Source organism: Sturnus vulgaris, chromosome 27, assembly GCF_052056855.1.
Source record: "Sturnus vulgaris isolate bStuVul1 chromosome 27, bStuVul1.hap1, whole genome shotgun sequence".
In the NCBI taxonomy this organism is placed as follows: Eukaryota; Metazoa; Chordata; class Aves; order Passeriformes; family Sturnidae; genus Sturnus; species Sturnus vulgaris.
In genome coordinates this window covers 4103948-4118394 of record NC_142269.1, presented here as the reverse complement: position 1 = coordinate 4118394, position 14447 = coordinate 4103948, and the positions used below count along the sequence as shown (strand labels likewise).

General features: G+C 50.9%; 1 protein-coding gene across 1 annotated transcript in view; it reads left to right on the top strand.

The window, feature by feature from the left end:
- The window catches only part of SRCIN1 (SRC kinase signaling inhibitor 1), a 103775-nt gene that overhangs the window by 68087 nt on the left and 21241 nt on the right, over positions 1–14447 (top strand). Inside the window, exons 4-9 of the mRNA XM_088179435.1 lie at positions 3884–4076; positions 5814–6012; positions 7589–7682; positions 10707–11515; positions 13018–13110; positions 14259–14299. Of these exons, the coding sequence (XP_088035561.1) occupies positions 3884–4076; positions 5814–6012; positions 7589–7682; positions 10707–11515; positions 13018–13110; positions 14259–14299 (1429 nt within the window). The remainder of the gene's footprint in view (positions 1–3883; positions 4077–5813; positions 6013–7588; positions 7683–10706; positions 11516–13017; positions 13111–14258; positions 14300–14447) is intronic.

Genomic DNA, 14447 nt, shown 5'->3' with positions numbered 1-14447 from the left:
GGAAGGAATGGATGGATGGATGGATTTAGGGATGGATGGATTTAGGGGTGGATTTAGGGATGGATTTAGGGCAGGGGGAGATCCCAGAGAATGGGAACAGGGCAGGGACACTGTGGAATTTGGGACAGGCCAGGTGTCCCCGTCACCCCCGGGGTGTGGGGATTGGGGGGATTTTGGGGATGGGGAGTGGAAGGAAATGCAGGAATGGATGCAGGGATGGATTTAGGGCAGGGGGAGATCCCAGAGAACGGGAACAGGGCAGGGACACCCCCGGGGTGTGGGGACATCGGGAAATTTGGGGTGAGGAGTGGAAGGGATGGATGGATGGATTTAGGGATGGATGGATGATGGATGATGGATGGAGGGATGGATTTAGGGATGGTTGGATGGATGGATGGGTTTAGGGATGGGTTTAGGGATGGATTTAGGGCAGCCCTGCCTCACACCCCAACCAGGATCCGCCACCCCCATCCCTGTGCTTCCCTAAGGATCCATCCCGAGCTGGGATCTGGGCCAGCATCACCCCAAACCCCGAGCAAAGCACCCAGAAACCACAGCCTTGAGAGCGGGGAGCCCCAAAATCCCCCTTGGGCACCCCAAAATCCGCCTTCCCCACCCAAAAATCCACCTTGGGCACCCCAAAATCCCCCTTCCCCACCCCAAATTCCACCCTGTGCACCCCAAAATCCGCCTTGGGCACCCCAAAATCCACCTCGGGCACCTCAAAATCCACCTTCCCCACCCCAAACTCTACCTTCCCCACCCTAAAATCCACCTTATGCACCCCAAAATCCCCCTTCCACACCTCAGATTCCACCCTGTGCTCCCCAAAATCCGCCTTGCGCACCCCTCAATCCACGTTCCCCACCCCAAAATCACCCCCACGAGGGGCCAGAGCTGCATCCCACAGGGATGGGAATTTTATTTTCATGATTTTCCCTGTAGATTTTAATGATGCTTCGATCCTGGATGTCTCTGGAAGCAGAACCAGAGCCTGAACACCCCCAAAATCCCATCGCCACCCCAATTTCCCTTCATCCCACAAATTCCTGGATTTAAAGGATAAAAAATGAGCCCCAAAATCCCATCCCCACCCCATTTTTTTCCCCTTCATCCCACAGAATCCTGGATTTAAAGGATAGGGAACACACCCCCAAAATCCCATCCCCACCCCATTATTTTTTCCTTTATCCCACAAATTCCCGGATTTAAAGGATAAAAAACCACCCTAAAATCCCATCCCCACCCCATTATTTTTTTCCTTCACCCCAAAGAATCCTGGATTTAAAGGATAGGAGACATACTCCTAAAATCCATTCACCATCCCATTTTTTTTCCTTTCATCCCACAAATTCCTGGATTTAAAGGATAAAAACCCACCCCCAAAAATCCTATTTCCCACCCCATTTTTTTTCCTTCATCCCACAAATTCCTGGATTTAAAGGATAAAAACCCACCCCCCAAAATCCCATCCCCACCCTATTTTTTTTCCCTTCACCCCACAAATTCCCGGATTTAAAGGATAAAAAATGAGCCCCAAAATCCCATCCCCACCCTATTTTTTTCCCTTCATCCCACAGATTTAAAGGATAAAAACCGACCCCCTAAAATCCCATTCCCACCCCAATTTTTTTCCTTCCAAACGGGAATGTTTGGGTCCATCCCTGCGTTCCCTGCTGGGTGTGAGGCTCTGCCAGGGCTCTTTGTGCTCCAACAACAACAACCGAGCCCAGCAGTTCAATTTTCCAGCAATTAACAACAACCAGAACATTTCAAATCTTTCCCAAACTCCGCCTCGCACGATTAATTAAAATCTTCCAATTAATGTCTCATTGAAAAGGCGACGATGGGCTGTTATCATTTCATATTTCTTTTTTATTTTTTCCTTTTTTTCCCCCCTCCCGATCTCAAAATAGAGTTGTTGTCCTTTTCCAGCGCCGCCTTTTCCACACCCTGGGAGTTGTTTTTTTCTCTCTGTTGGATTTGCCAAGCTTCAACAAGTGTCTGGAAAATCCAGGCTTGGATTTTTTTTTTGTTGTTTTTTTGTTTTTCTGGGATTTTTTTGTTTTTTTTGTTTTTTTGTTTTTTTTACCAGGCAGCATCGCCGGGAACGGCAGCGAATTTGGGGATCTTTGTGCCACAAAACAAACAAACAAAAAAAAACAACAAAAAAACCCCCCAAACAAACAAACAAACAAAAATTAAATTCCACATTTTCCGTCTCTTTGGCGTGAACTTTCTGGCAGCGAGCGGAATTTTTTTTTTTTTAATTTTCCAGGAGCGCTTTTCTCCTGCGGGAAAATTAAAATTTTCCCTGCCCCAAACCCGCTGTGTCCCAGCTCCCAGGACCGTTTTTGTTTCCAGGACGAGTTTAGGATTCCCCGGGGATTGGATGTGAAATTTCTGGGAATTCCCAAAGTTATTCCAGAGCCTCCCCACCCCTGTTCATGCCGGGTTCTTGGGATTTGAGATTCTTGGGATTTCTTTGGAAGTTTTGGGGATTTGCTGGTGTGGGAGCTCTGGGAAGGGTCATCCTGGACAGGGATGGGATTGGGAATTGGGAATGGGATTGGGAATGGGATTGGGAATTGGGATTGGGAATGGGAATGGGGGCTGTGCTGGGAGAGGGGGGATGGGAGAGGGGAGGACACGTCAGATCCTGAGCTTGGCTGGGAATGTGGGATGGAGAATCCCTGGATATGGGATGGGAGAATTCCTGGATGAGGATGGAGAATCCCTGGATATGGGATGGGAGAATGCTTGGATGGGGATGGAGAATCCCTGGATGAGGCTGAACCCAGGATGAGGGATGGTGGAACCCAGGATATGGGGATGGAGAATCCCTGGATATGGGATGGAGAATCCTTGGATGAGGATAGAGAATCCTTGGATATGGGGATGGAGCCCCCCTGGCCACAGCTCAGCCCCACCCCCGGCCCAGGCTGGGATTTCTGAGGGTGTCCCAAGGCGAGCCCGGGCTTGGACTCGCTGCCCTTTGTGTGTCCCTCCCATCCCATGGGATACTCCACAATCCCATGAGCCCCACGAGCCTCCCAGGGAGGAAAAACTGGGATCGGCCTCCCCCAGGGGTGCTGGGACACCCATCCCTGTCCCCCCCATCCCTGTCCCCCATCCCTGTCCCCATCCCTGTCCCTGTTCCTGTCCCCGTCCCTGTCCCCGTTCCTGTCCCTGTTCCTGTCCCCGTTCCTGTCCCTCTTGATCTGTCCCCTCTCCTATTCCAGACCCGCAGTTCCTGGCACTCCCAGGGAGGAAAAACTGGAATCAGCCTCCCCTAGGGGTGCTGGGACACCCATCCCTGTCCCCCCTATCCCTGTCCCTCCTGACCTGTCCCAATCTCTGTCCCCCCTGACCTGTCCATCCTTGTCCCCCCCATCCTTGTCCCAATTCCTGTCCCCCCCATCCCTGTCCCCCATCCCTGTCCCCATATCCTTGTCCCCATCCCTGTCCCCCCAATCCCTGTCCCAATCCCTGTCCCCCCTGACGTGTCCCCATCCCTGTCCCCATCCCTGTCCCCAATCCCTGTCCCCCTCATCCCTATCCCAATCCCTGTCCCCCCATCCCTGTCCCCCAATCCCTGTCCCCCCATCCCTGTCCCCAATCCCTGTCCCCAATCCCTGTCCCCCCCATCCCTGTCCCCCCCAATCCCTGTCCCCCCCAATCCCTGTCCCCCCATCCCTGTCCCTCATCCCTGTCCCTCATCCCTGTCCCTCATCCCTGTCCCCAATCCCTGTCCCCCCTGACGTGTCCATCCATCCCCAATCCCTGTCCCCCATCCCTGTCCCCAATCCCTGTCCCCCATCCCTGTCCCCAATCCCTGTCCCCCATCCCTGTCCCCCCTGACGTGTCCCCTCTCCCGTTCCAGACCCGCAGTTCCCGGCACTCCCAGGGCTCCCAGCCTGGCCTGGCTGACCAAGCCAAGCTTTCCTTCGCCTCTGCCGAGTCCCTGGAGACGATGTCGGAGGCGGAGCTGCCGCTGGGCTTTAACAGGATGAACCGGTTCCGCCAGAGCCTGCCCCTGTCCCGCTCCGCCAGCCAGACCAAGCTGCGCTCCCCAGGTACCCCCGACCCCAAAATCTCCTCTATCCACCCCAAAAATACTCTGGGGAGAGGAGGGAGGAGCCTCAGGGTGGTCCAAGGGGTGAGTGGGCTTCAGTAGGGTGAGGTTGGGTGGTCAGAAGTTCCCCATCTCTTTTTTTTTTTGGGTGCCCCAAAAACCTTCCACCTACACCAGGGTGGTCTCAGATCCTACATCCCATTTTTTGGGTGCCCCAAAAACCTTCTACCTACACCAGGGTGGTCTCAGATCCTATAAACTTTTTTTTGGGTGCCCCAAAAACCTTCCACTTTCACCAGGGTGGTCTCAGATCCTACATCCCATTTTTTGGGTGCCCCAAAAACCTTCTACCTACACCAGGGTGGTCAGAGACCCTACAAACTTTTTTTTGGGTGCCCCAAAAACCTTCCACCTACACCAGGGCGAGCTTGGGTGGTCAGATCTCCCCCAACCCATTTTTTTTGGGGTGCCCCAAATCTTCCAGGGACTCCTCCCCTCACCAGGGTGAGCTTGGGTGGTCAAAGCTCCCCCAACCCCTTTTTTTTTTTGGGTGCTCCAGAGCCTTCCACCATCACCAGGATAATTCTGGGTGGTCAGAGCTCCCCCAACCCCATTTTTTTGGGGTGCCCCCGACTCATCCACCATCACCAGGACAAATCTGGATATCCAAACACCCCCAACCCCATTTTTTGGGGTGCCCAAAAACCTTCCACCACCACCAGGATAATTTTGGGTGGTCAGAACTCCCCAACCCCATTTTTTTGGGGGTGTCCCCAACTCTTCCAACATCACCAGGACAAGATCGGGTGACCAGAACTTCCCCAACCCCATTTTTTTGGGGTGCCCCAGAGCCCTCTGGGAACCTCTCCCCTAACCAGGACAATTTTGGGTGGTCAGAGCTCCCCCAACCCCATTTTTTTGGGTGCCCTCAACTCCTCCACCATCACCAGGATGAAACTGAGTGTCCAGACATCCTCCAAATATTTTTTTTTTTTTGGATGCCCCAGAGCCTTCCACCATCACCAGGACAATTTTGGGTGGTCAGAGCTCCCCCAACCCCATTTTTTGGGGTGCCCAAAAACCTTCCACCACCACCAGGATAATTCTGGGTGATCAGAGCTCCCCTAACCCCATTTTTTGGGGTGCCCCAGAGCCCTCTGGGAACGTCTCCCCTAACCAGGACAATTTTGGGTGGTCAGAACTCCCCCAACCCCATTTTTTTGGGGGTGCCCCCAACTCCTCCACCATCACCACGACAAACCTGGGTATCTAAACACCCCCAACCCCGTTTTTTGGGGTGCCCAAAAACCTTCCACCACCACCAGGATAATTTTGGGTGGTCAGAACTCCCCTAACCCCATTTTTTTGGGGGTGTCCCCAACTCTTCCAACATCACCAGGACAAGATCGGGTGACCAGAACTTCCCCAACCCCATTTTTTGGGGTGCCCCAGAGCCCTCTAGAAACGTCTCCCCTAACCAGGACAATTTTAGGTGGTCAGAACTCCCCCAACCCCATTTTTTTGGGGGTGCCCCCAACTCCTCCACCATCACCACGACAAACCTGGATATCCAAACACCCCCAACCCCATTTTTTAGGCTACCCCAGACCCACTATGAGCAGACCCTACCCCCCCAATTTTTTTTTTTTTAATTTTTTTTTTTATTTTTTTTTGGGGTGGGGTGAGGGAGCAAAGAGCCGGTCCGATCTGACCGGGTGCGTGCTCCCCGCGTTCCCAGGGGTGCTGTTCCTGCAGTTTGGGGACGAGACGAGGCGGGTGCACATCACGCACGAGATCAGCAGCATGGACACCCTGCACGCCCTCATCGTGCACATGTTCCCGCAGAAGCTCACCATGGGCATGCTCAAATCGCCCAACACCGCCATCCTCATCAAGGACGAGGCAAGAAATGTTTTCTACGAGCTGGAGGATGTCCGGTGAGCAAGGAGGGCTCCGGTGTCAAACCCTCCCCGGGATGGGTTTTTTTTTATGATTTAAATGAGGGAATATGGGGGATGAAAGGGGGGGGAAAATGGGGTGGTGGTGGTGGGATTTTAGGGGTGTTTTTTTATTATTTAAATCTGGGAATCTGTGGGATGAAAGGAAAAAAAAAATAGGGTGGTGATGGGATTTCAGGAGTGGGGTTTTTATCATTTAAATTTGGGAATATGGGGGATGAAAGGGGGGAAAATGGGGAGGTGATGGGATTTTAGGAGTGGGCTTTTTATGATTTAAATGAGGGAATATGGGGGATGAAAGGGGGGGGAAATGGGGTGGTGGTGGGATTTTAGGAGTGGTTTTTATAATTTAAGTTCAGGAATTTGCAAGATGGAGGGGGGAAAAATAATGGGGTGGTGGTGGGATTTTAGGAGTGGGGTTTTTATCATTTAAGTCCAGGAATCTGTGGGATAAAGGAAAAAAAATAGGGTGGTGATGGGATTTTAGGGGTGTTTTTTTATTATTTAAATCTGGGAATCTGGGGGATGAAAGGGGGAAAAATGGGGAGGTGATGGGATTTTAGGAGTGGGATTTTTATCATTTAAGTCCGGGAAACTGTGGGATAAAGGAAAAAAAATAATGGGGTGGGGATGGGATTTTAGGAGTGGGGTTTTTATAATTTAAGTCCAGGAATCTGCAGGATGAAGGGGAAAAAATGGGGTGGTGGTGGGATTTTAGGAGTGGTTTTTATAATTTAAGTCCAGGAATTTGCAAGATGAAAGGGGGAAAAATAATGGGGTGGTGATGGGATTTTAGGGCTGTTTTTTTATAATTTAAGTCCAGGAATCTGCAGGATGAAGGGGGAAAAAATTGAGTGGTGATGGGATTTTAGGAGTGGGGTTTTTATCATTTACATCTGGGAATATGGGGGATGAAAGGGGGGAAAATGGGGTGGTGGTGGGATTTTAGGAGTGGTTTTTATAATTTAAGTCCAGGAATTTGCAAGATGGAGGGGGGAAAAATAATGGGGTGGTGGTGGGATTTTAGGGCTGTTTTTTTATCATTTAAATCTGGGAATATGGAGGATGAAAGGGGAAAAAATGGGTGGTGATGGGATTTTAGGGGTGGTTTTTTTATCCTTTAAATCTGGGGGATGAAGGAAAAAAGATGGGGGTGTGATGGGATTTTAGGGCTGTTTTTTATCATTTAAATCCAGGAATCTGTGGGGTAAAGGAAAAAAAATAGGGTGGTGATGGGATTTTAGGGCTGTTTTTTTATAATTTAAGTCCAGGAATCTGCAGGATGAAGGAAAAAAATAGGGTGGTGATGGGATTGTAGGGGTGGTTTTTTATCCTTTAAATCCAGGAACCTGTGGGATAAAGAAAAATGGGATGGTGATGGGATTTTGGGGCTAGCTTTTTACCCTTTAAATCTGTGGGATGAAGGGGAAAAAATTGGGGCGGTGATGGGATTTTGGGGCTGGTTTTTTTACCCTTTAAATCTGTGGGATGAAGGGGAAAAAATTGGGGCGGTGATGGGATTTTGGGGGTGTTCAGGCTCTGTTTCTGCTTCCAGAGACATCCAGGATCGAAGCATCATTAAAATCTACAGGAAAGAGCCTCTCTACGCCTCCTTCCCGGCCTCCCACATCACCAACGGTGACCTGAGGGTGAGAGGGGACACGGGGACAGCCCGGGGGGGTGGCAGCACCTGGCAGGGTGGGAGCAGGGAGGGGAGAAAGAGGCACAGGGGGAATTGGGGGGCGGAGGGGGTTGGGATTTGCCCTGATGGATTCCAGAGGGGTGAATCCGTGGGAGAAATGGTCGGGGTAAATGAGTGGGATAAATGATCGGGGTAAATGAGTGGGATAAATGATCAGGGTAAATGATCAGGGTAAATGAGTGGGATAAATGATCAGGGTAAATGAGTGGGATAAATGATCAGGGTAAATTAGTGGGATAAATGATCAGGGTAAATGATCAGGGTAAATCACCCCGTTGGTGGCTGGGAATCATGGAATCAAAGAAATCATGGAATCAAAGAAATCACACAATCATAGAAATCACACAATCAGAGAAATCACACAATCAGAGAAATCACACAATCATAGAAACCACAGAAATCACAGAAATCACACAATCAGAAATAATATAAATCATAGAAATCACAGAATCACAGAAATCACAGAAATGACAGAAATCACACAATCACACAGAGACATGGAAATCAATCCCAAAAATCACAGAAATCACAGAAATCAGCCACAGAAATCACAGAATCACAGAAATGACAGAAATCACACAATCACACAGAATCACAGAAATCAATCACACAATCACAGAAATCACAGAAATGACAGAAATCACACAATCTCACAATCACTCAATCATAAATAATATAATCACAGAAATCACCCACAGAAATCACAGAATCACAGAAATGACAGAAATTACACAATCACAGAAATCATACAGTCATCAAAAGGACAGGAATCACACAATCACACAGAATCACAGAAATCACAGAAATCACACAATCACAGAAATCACACTAAATCACTCAATCCAAGAAATCAACCATAGAAATCATGAAAATCACACAATCGCAGAAATCACACAATCCCACAATCACAGAAACCACACAGTCACGGAAATCAGTCACAGAAATCACACAATCACTCAATCACAGAAATCACAGAATCACAGAAACCACAGAAATCACAGAAACCACAGAAATCACAGAATCACAGAAATCACAGAAACCACAGAAATCACAGAAACCACAGAAATCACAGAATCACAGAAACCACAGAAATCACAGAATCACAGAAACCACAGAAATCACAGAATCACAGAAATCACAGAATCAGAGAGTCACAGAAATCACAGAATCACAGAAATCACAGAATCACAGAAATTGCAGAATCACAGAAATCACAGAATCAAAGAGTCACAGAAATCACAGAAATCACAGAATCAAAGAGTCACAGAAATCACAGAATCACAGAAATCACAGAAATCACAGAAATCACACAATCCCACAATCACAGAAACCACACAGTCACAGAAATCAGTCACAGAAATCACACAATCACTCAATCACAGAAATCACAGAATCTCAGAACTCACACAATCACAGAAATTGCAGAATCACACAATCACAAAAATCACATAAATCACAGAATGACAGAATCACACAATCACCAAAATCACAGAAATCACAGAAACCACAGAATCACAGAAATCACAGAAACCACAGAAATCACCAGGTTAGAAGAAAATCGAATCCAACCCCTGCCCCAACACCTGCACTAACCCAGTGCCACATCCAGGCTTTTTTTAAACACATCCCAGGGATGGTGACTCCACCACCTCCCCAACAGAAAATTCCAACCCTTTATCACCCTTTCCATAAAAAAACCTGTTTCCAAATATCCTAAATTCCCCTTGGAGCAGCTTAAGGCTGTGCCAGTGCTGCCTGGAGAAGAGCCCAACCCCAGCTGAGCTCAGCCACATTTCGGGGAATTTTAAGAGTGACAAATTCACCCCTGAGCCTCCTTTTCTCCAGGATTGACACCCCCAGCTCCCTCAGGGCTCGTGTGTGGGAATCTCTGCCTTGGGATGGTCGGGAAAAATTGGGCTTTATTCTGGTCTTAAAGTTTTGCAGTTTGTTTCGTAGGTATTCTTGTTTATTTTGTAGTTTATTTTGTGGGTTTATATAAGGCCCTGCCAGAAACTGCAGCCACAGCTTAGAGCAGGACACAGAGAGGGAGAGAGGGAGAGTAAAAGAAGAGAGTGAGAGTAAAAGAAGAGAGGTTAAGAAAGTAAGAACGAAGAGAGTAAGAGAATGAGAGAGAGATTTTTCCCGTTTCCAACACATTAAATCTTCTTTGTTGAATATTCTAATTTCCACTAAGCAATCTAACACAAGATACAAATTCTTTAACATGTAACCTGTAGGAATCGCTGTATTACCATGTTTTACTGCTTTTTTTATCTCTAAATTTCCACTGGGACCCTTCCTGCCGTGCCTGGGGAAGATGCCTGTTTGCTTTTTGGTGTTTGCAGCATCAAACATTATCTAAACAAAAGGGGCCTTTCAGCCACACGGTGGAAAATCGCTACCATTTCAATGTAGCCATGGAAAGGGGTTTTAACCCTTTAAGTGAGGCAGAAATAAGATGCACAGCTCCACGGTCGAGTTTCATGACAGGAAGGAAGAGCCGAGTTTATTCAGGAACACTCTTGGTTTTATAGCAGGACTGCAACTGCCAGAGCAGAGAAAAGGAGATTGGGTCAGAGAGAAGACACCCCATGGCCAGGGCCTGGGCACACACCACAACACATGTTTGATTTTGTTATTAATTCCTTTTTATTTTGACCAAATTATCACCCTGGGAGAAATTCTCCCTGGCCTTGAGCTGGGCCAGCTCATGGGCTGGGAACAGAGCTGAGAAGTTCCAACCTGGAATATTTTTCAAGCTGTAATTTTCTTACTTTCTCAATATGTGTCCCACATTTCTATTTCGCTTACATTTTCCATATTCTCCAAGTCTTTTGCTAGGCGCTCGTATTTATAAGGTTTTCCCTAATTCATCCTTCCCAACACTCGTGTTTTGAGGGAAGATTTTACCAAGGTCCTTGAAGGGGCGCAGAGCAAGGGCTGACCCGTGCTCCTTCCCACATTCCCACAGCGGGACATGGTCTACGCTTCCCGGGAATCCTCTCCCACCCGCCGGCTCAACAACATCTCCCCAGCCTCTCACCTGGCCTCGGGCTCTCCTCCTCCCGTGCTCCAATCCTCGTCGCCATCCCGTTCCCGCATGTCCTACAGCGGCGGTCGCCCTCCTTCCTACGCCGGTAGCCCGGTCCACCACGGCGAGCGCCTGTCCAGCCTTCCCCCGGCCCCGGGCGTGTCGCCGAGCCCCAGCGCCATCCTGGAACGCCGCGATGTGAAGCCCGACGAGGACCTGGCAGGGAAGAACGTGGTGCTGGTGAAGAACGAAGGGCTCTACGCCGATCCCTACGGGATGGTGCACGAAGGGAGGCTCAGCATCACCTCCACGCAGTCCCTGGCGGGCGTGGGCGACCCCTTTGGCTACTCGGGGGGTCTCTACAAGCGGGGTTCGGTGCGGTCGCTCAGCACCTACTCGGCGGCAGCGCTGCAGACGGAGCTGGAGGATTCTTTGTACAAACCCAACGCTCCCATCTACAGCGACACGTACGGGCCCGGGCTGGGCTTCCGAATGCCACCCTCGTCCCCGCAGAAGATGGTGGAGCCCGGGCAGAGCCCGCACAGCCCTTACTCGGGGCCGCCCAGCCGCTCGTCGCCCGTCCGTCAGTCCTTCCGCAAGGATTCCTGCTCCTCGGTTTTCATGGACGGCCCCGTGGGCAAAACGCGCAACCCGAGCTCGTCCGGACCGCCCGAGATGTTCCCCGGTCCCGGAGAGCGGCCGCTCTCGGGGTTCGGTTCGCCCGGACCGGCCAAAGACACCGAGACGAGGTGAGAGGAGAGGGATGGGGGGGGGGGGGGTGTGGGCGGGGTTTAAGCTGGGCTTTGCAGCACTCGTTGGTTTGGTTTTAGTTCGGTTCGTTTTCCCTCAGAGCCAGGATTAATTAAACGCGGTCCAGGCGATCCCGGTGCTGGGGTTGGATGTTCATTGTGTCTGATCAGGAATTACAGAGAGTGTGACAGCACCTCCAGATCCTCAAAGCACCCCAAAGATTGGGTGGGAATCCACCCCAATCCCAAAGATTGGATGGGAATCCACCCTAATCCCCCAAAGATTGGATGGGAATCCACCCCGATCCCAAAGATTGGATGGGAATCCACCCCAAAACCCCAAAGATTGGATGGGAATCCACCCCGATCCCAAATCTTGGATGGAAATCCACCCCAATCCCAAAGATTGGATAGAAATCCACTCCAATCCCAAATCTTGGATGGGAATCCACCCCAATCCCAAATTTTGGATGGGAATCCACTCCAATCCCAAATCTTGGATGGGAATCCACCCCAATCCCAAATCTTGGACCCTTCCCTTGGGGCAGGACTCTCGTGCTGGGGTTGGATGTTCATTGTGTGTGACCAGCAATGACACAAAGTGTGACAGCACCTCCAGCTCCTGGCTCCAAGTGGGGAAAAGGCTCCGGCTGAGGCTGCTCCGAGGCCTTTGGAAGCCAAACCCTGCAATAGAAGTTTAACAGCGACATTATTGATCCTCCTGACCCCCCCATGGATCCCCAGCACCCTCAGAGTGACATTGACTGAGCAGCCAAAGGTCACTGCCCGAGGTCTGTGGGGAAGAAGAAGAACAAAGGAAAAGACACCACCCCAAAATTCTCCATCTTGTCCCATCTCCACCCCTGTACTGTAAAAACCTCAAATTTAAAACCCAGTGAAAACACACACACCTGACCCACCACACATTGGTGATTTCTCCCTCTTTATTCAGATTTCTATTTCTATTTCTATTTCTATTTTCTATTTCTATTTCTATTTCTATTTCTATTTCTATTTCTATTTCTATTTCTATTTCTATTTCTATTTACATTTACATTTACATTTACATTTACATTTACATTTATATTTACATTTATATTTACATTTATATTTACATTTATATTTATATTTATATTTATATTTATATTTATATTTATATTTATATATTAATATTTCCAAGCCTTCTCCAAGGTTCCAGCTCCACAGCAGTGTTTTCCAGGGTGGGGTCTGTGCCTGGAAGCACAAAAAGCTCAAAAATTCTGGATTTCTGAGATCCAACACTGAGGAATGGAAATCTGGGGAAGGGGAGGAGGAGGAGGAGGAGGAGCAGAGGAAGGCGCTGCCCCATCCCCACGGCGGGGATTGAAGGCGCGGAGAGGGCACGAGGTGACAGCAATGTCCCCAACAGCCGGGGTGGCACTGACGGGGCGGGAGCATCAGGGAGGTGCGGATGGGGACAAATCCAGCTGGTGACAACATTCCCTGTCCCTTTCCCGGCGCAGGGAGAGGATGGAGGCCATGGAGAAGCAGATCGCCAGCCTGACCGGGCTGGTGCAGAGCGCGCTGCTCCGCGGCTCCGAGGCCGAGACCCCCAGGTGAGGGGACCCTCGGGGGGCTGGGATGTCCCTTCTGGGGGCTGGGATGTCCCTTCTGGGGGCTGGGATGTCCCTATCGGGGTCTGGGATGTCACTCCTGGAGGGTCTGGGATGTCCCTATGGGGGGGGGGCTGGGATGTCCCTCCTGGGGGTCTGGGATGTCCCTTCTGGGGGGGGTCTGGGATGTCACTCCTGGAGGGTCTGGGATGTCCCTTCTGGGGGGGCTGGGATGTCCCTCCTGAAGGATGGGATGTCACTCCCGGGGTCTGGGATGTCCCTCCTGGGGGGTCTGGGATGTCCCTCCTGGGGGGTCTGGGATGTCCCTTCTGGGGGGGCTGGGATGTCCCTCCTGGGGTTTGGGATGTCCCTTCTGGGGGTATAGGTTGTCCCTTCTGGGGGGCTGGGATGTCACTCCCGGGGGGGCTGGGATGTCCCTATCGGGGGGCTGGGTTGTCCCTCCCGAGGGGTCTGGGATGTCACTCCCGGGGGGGCTGGGATGTCCCTCCTGGGGTTTGGGATGTCCCTTCTGGGGGCTGGGATGTCACTCCTGGAGGGTCTGGGATGTCCCTATCGGGGGGGCTGGGATGTCCCTTCTGGGGGGGCTGGGATGTCCCTATCGGGGGGGCTGGGATGTCCCTCCTGGGGTTTGGGATGTCCCTCCTGAGGGTCTAGGTTGTCCCTTCTGGGGGGTCTGGATTGTCCCTCCCGGGTCTGGGATGTCCCTATCGGGGGGCTGGGTTGTCCCCTCCCGAGGGGTCTGGGATGTCCCTCCCGGGTCTGGGATGTCCCTCCCGGGGGGTCTGGGATGTCCCTCCAGGGGTCTGGGTTGTCCCCTCCCGGGGGTCCGGGATGTCACTCCCGAGGGGTCTGGGATGTCACTCCCGGGGGTCTGTCATGTCCCTCCCGGGGGTCTGTCATGTCCCTTCTGGGGGGACTGGGTTGTCCCTCCCGAGGGGACTGGGATGTCCCTCTCGGGGGTTTTGGGATGTTCCGCCCGGGGTCTGGGTTTTCCCCTCCCGGGGTGGCTTGGATGTCACTCCCGGGGGGTCTGGGTTGTCCCCTCCCGGGGTCTGTCATGTCCCTCTCGGGGGTCTCTCCCCCTCCCCACCCTGCCTGTCTCTCACTCCCCCTCCTCTCTTTTGTCACAGCGAGAAGACAGAAGCCACCAACGGCGGGACCCCCCCGTCAGCGTGTGAGTGACCCCCGGTCCTGCGGGACCCCCCTCTGAGCCCCCCTCATTTTTAATTCAATTTTAAATTCTATTTTCAATTTAATTTTCAATTCAATTTTCAATTTAATTTCAAATTTATCCTAAACTTTGTTATTCATTCTTTCCT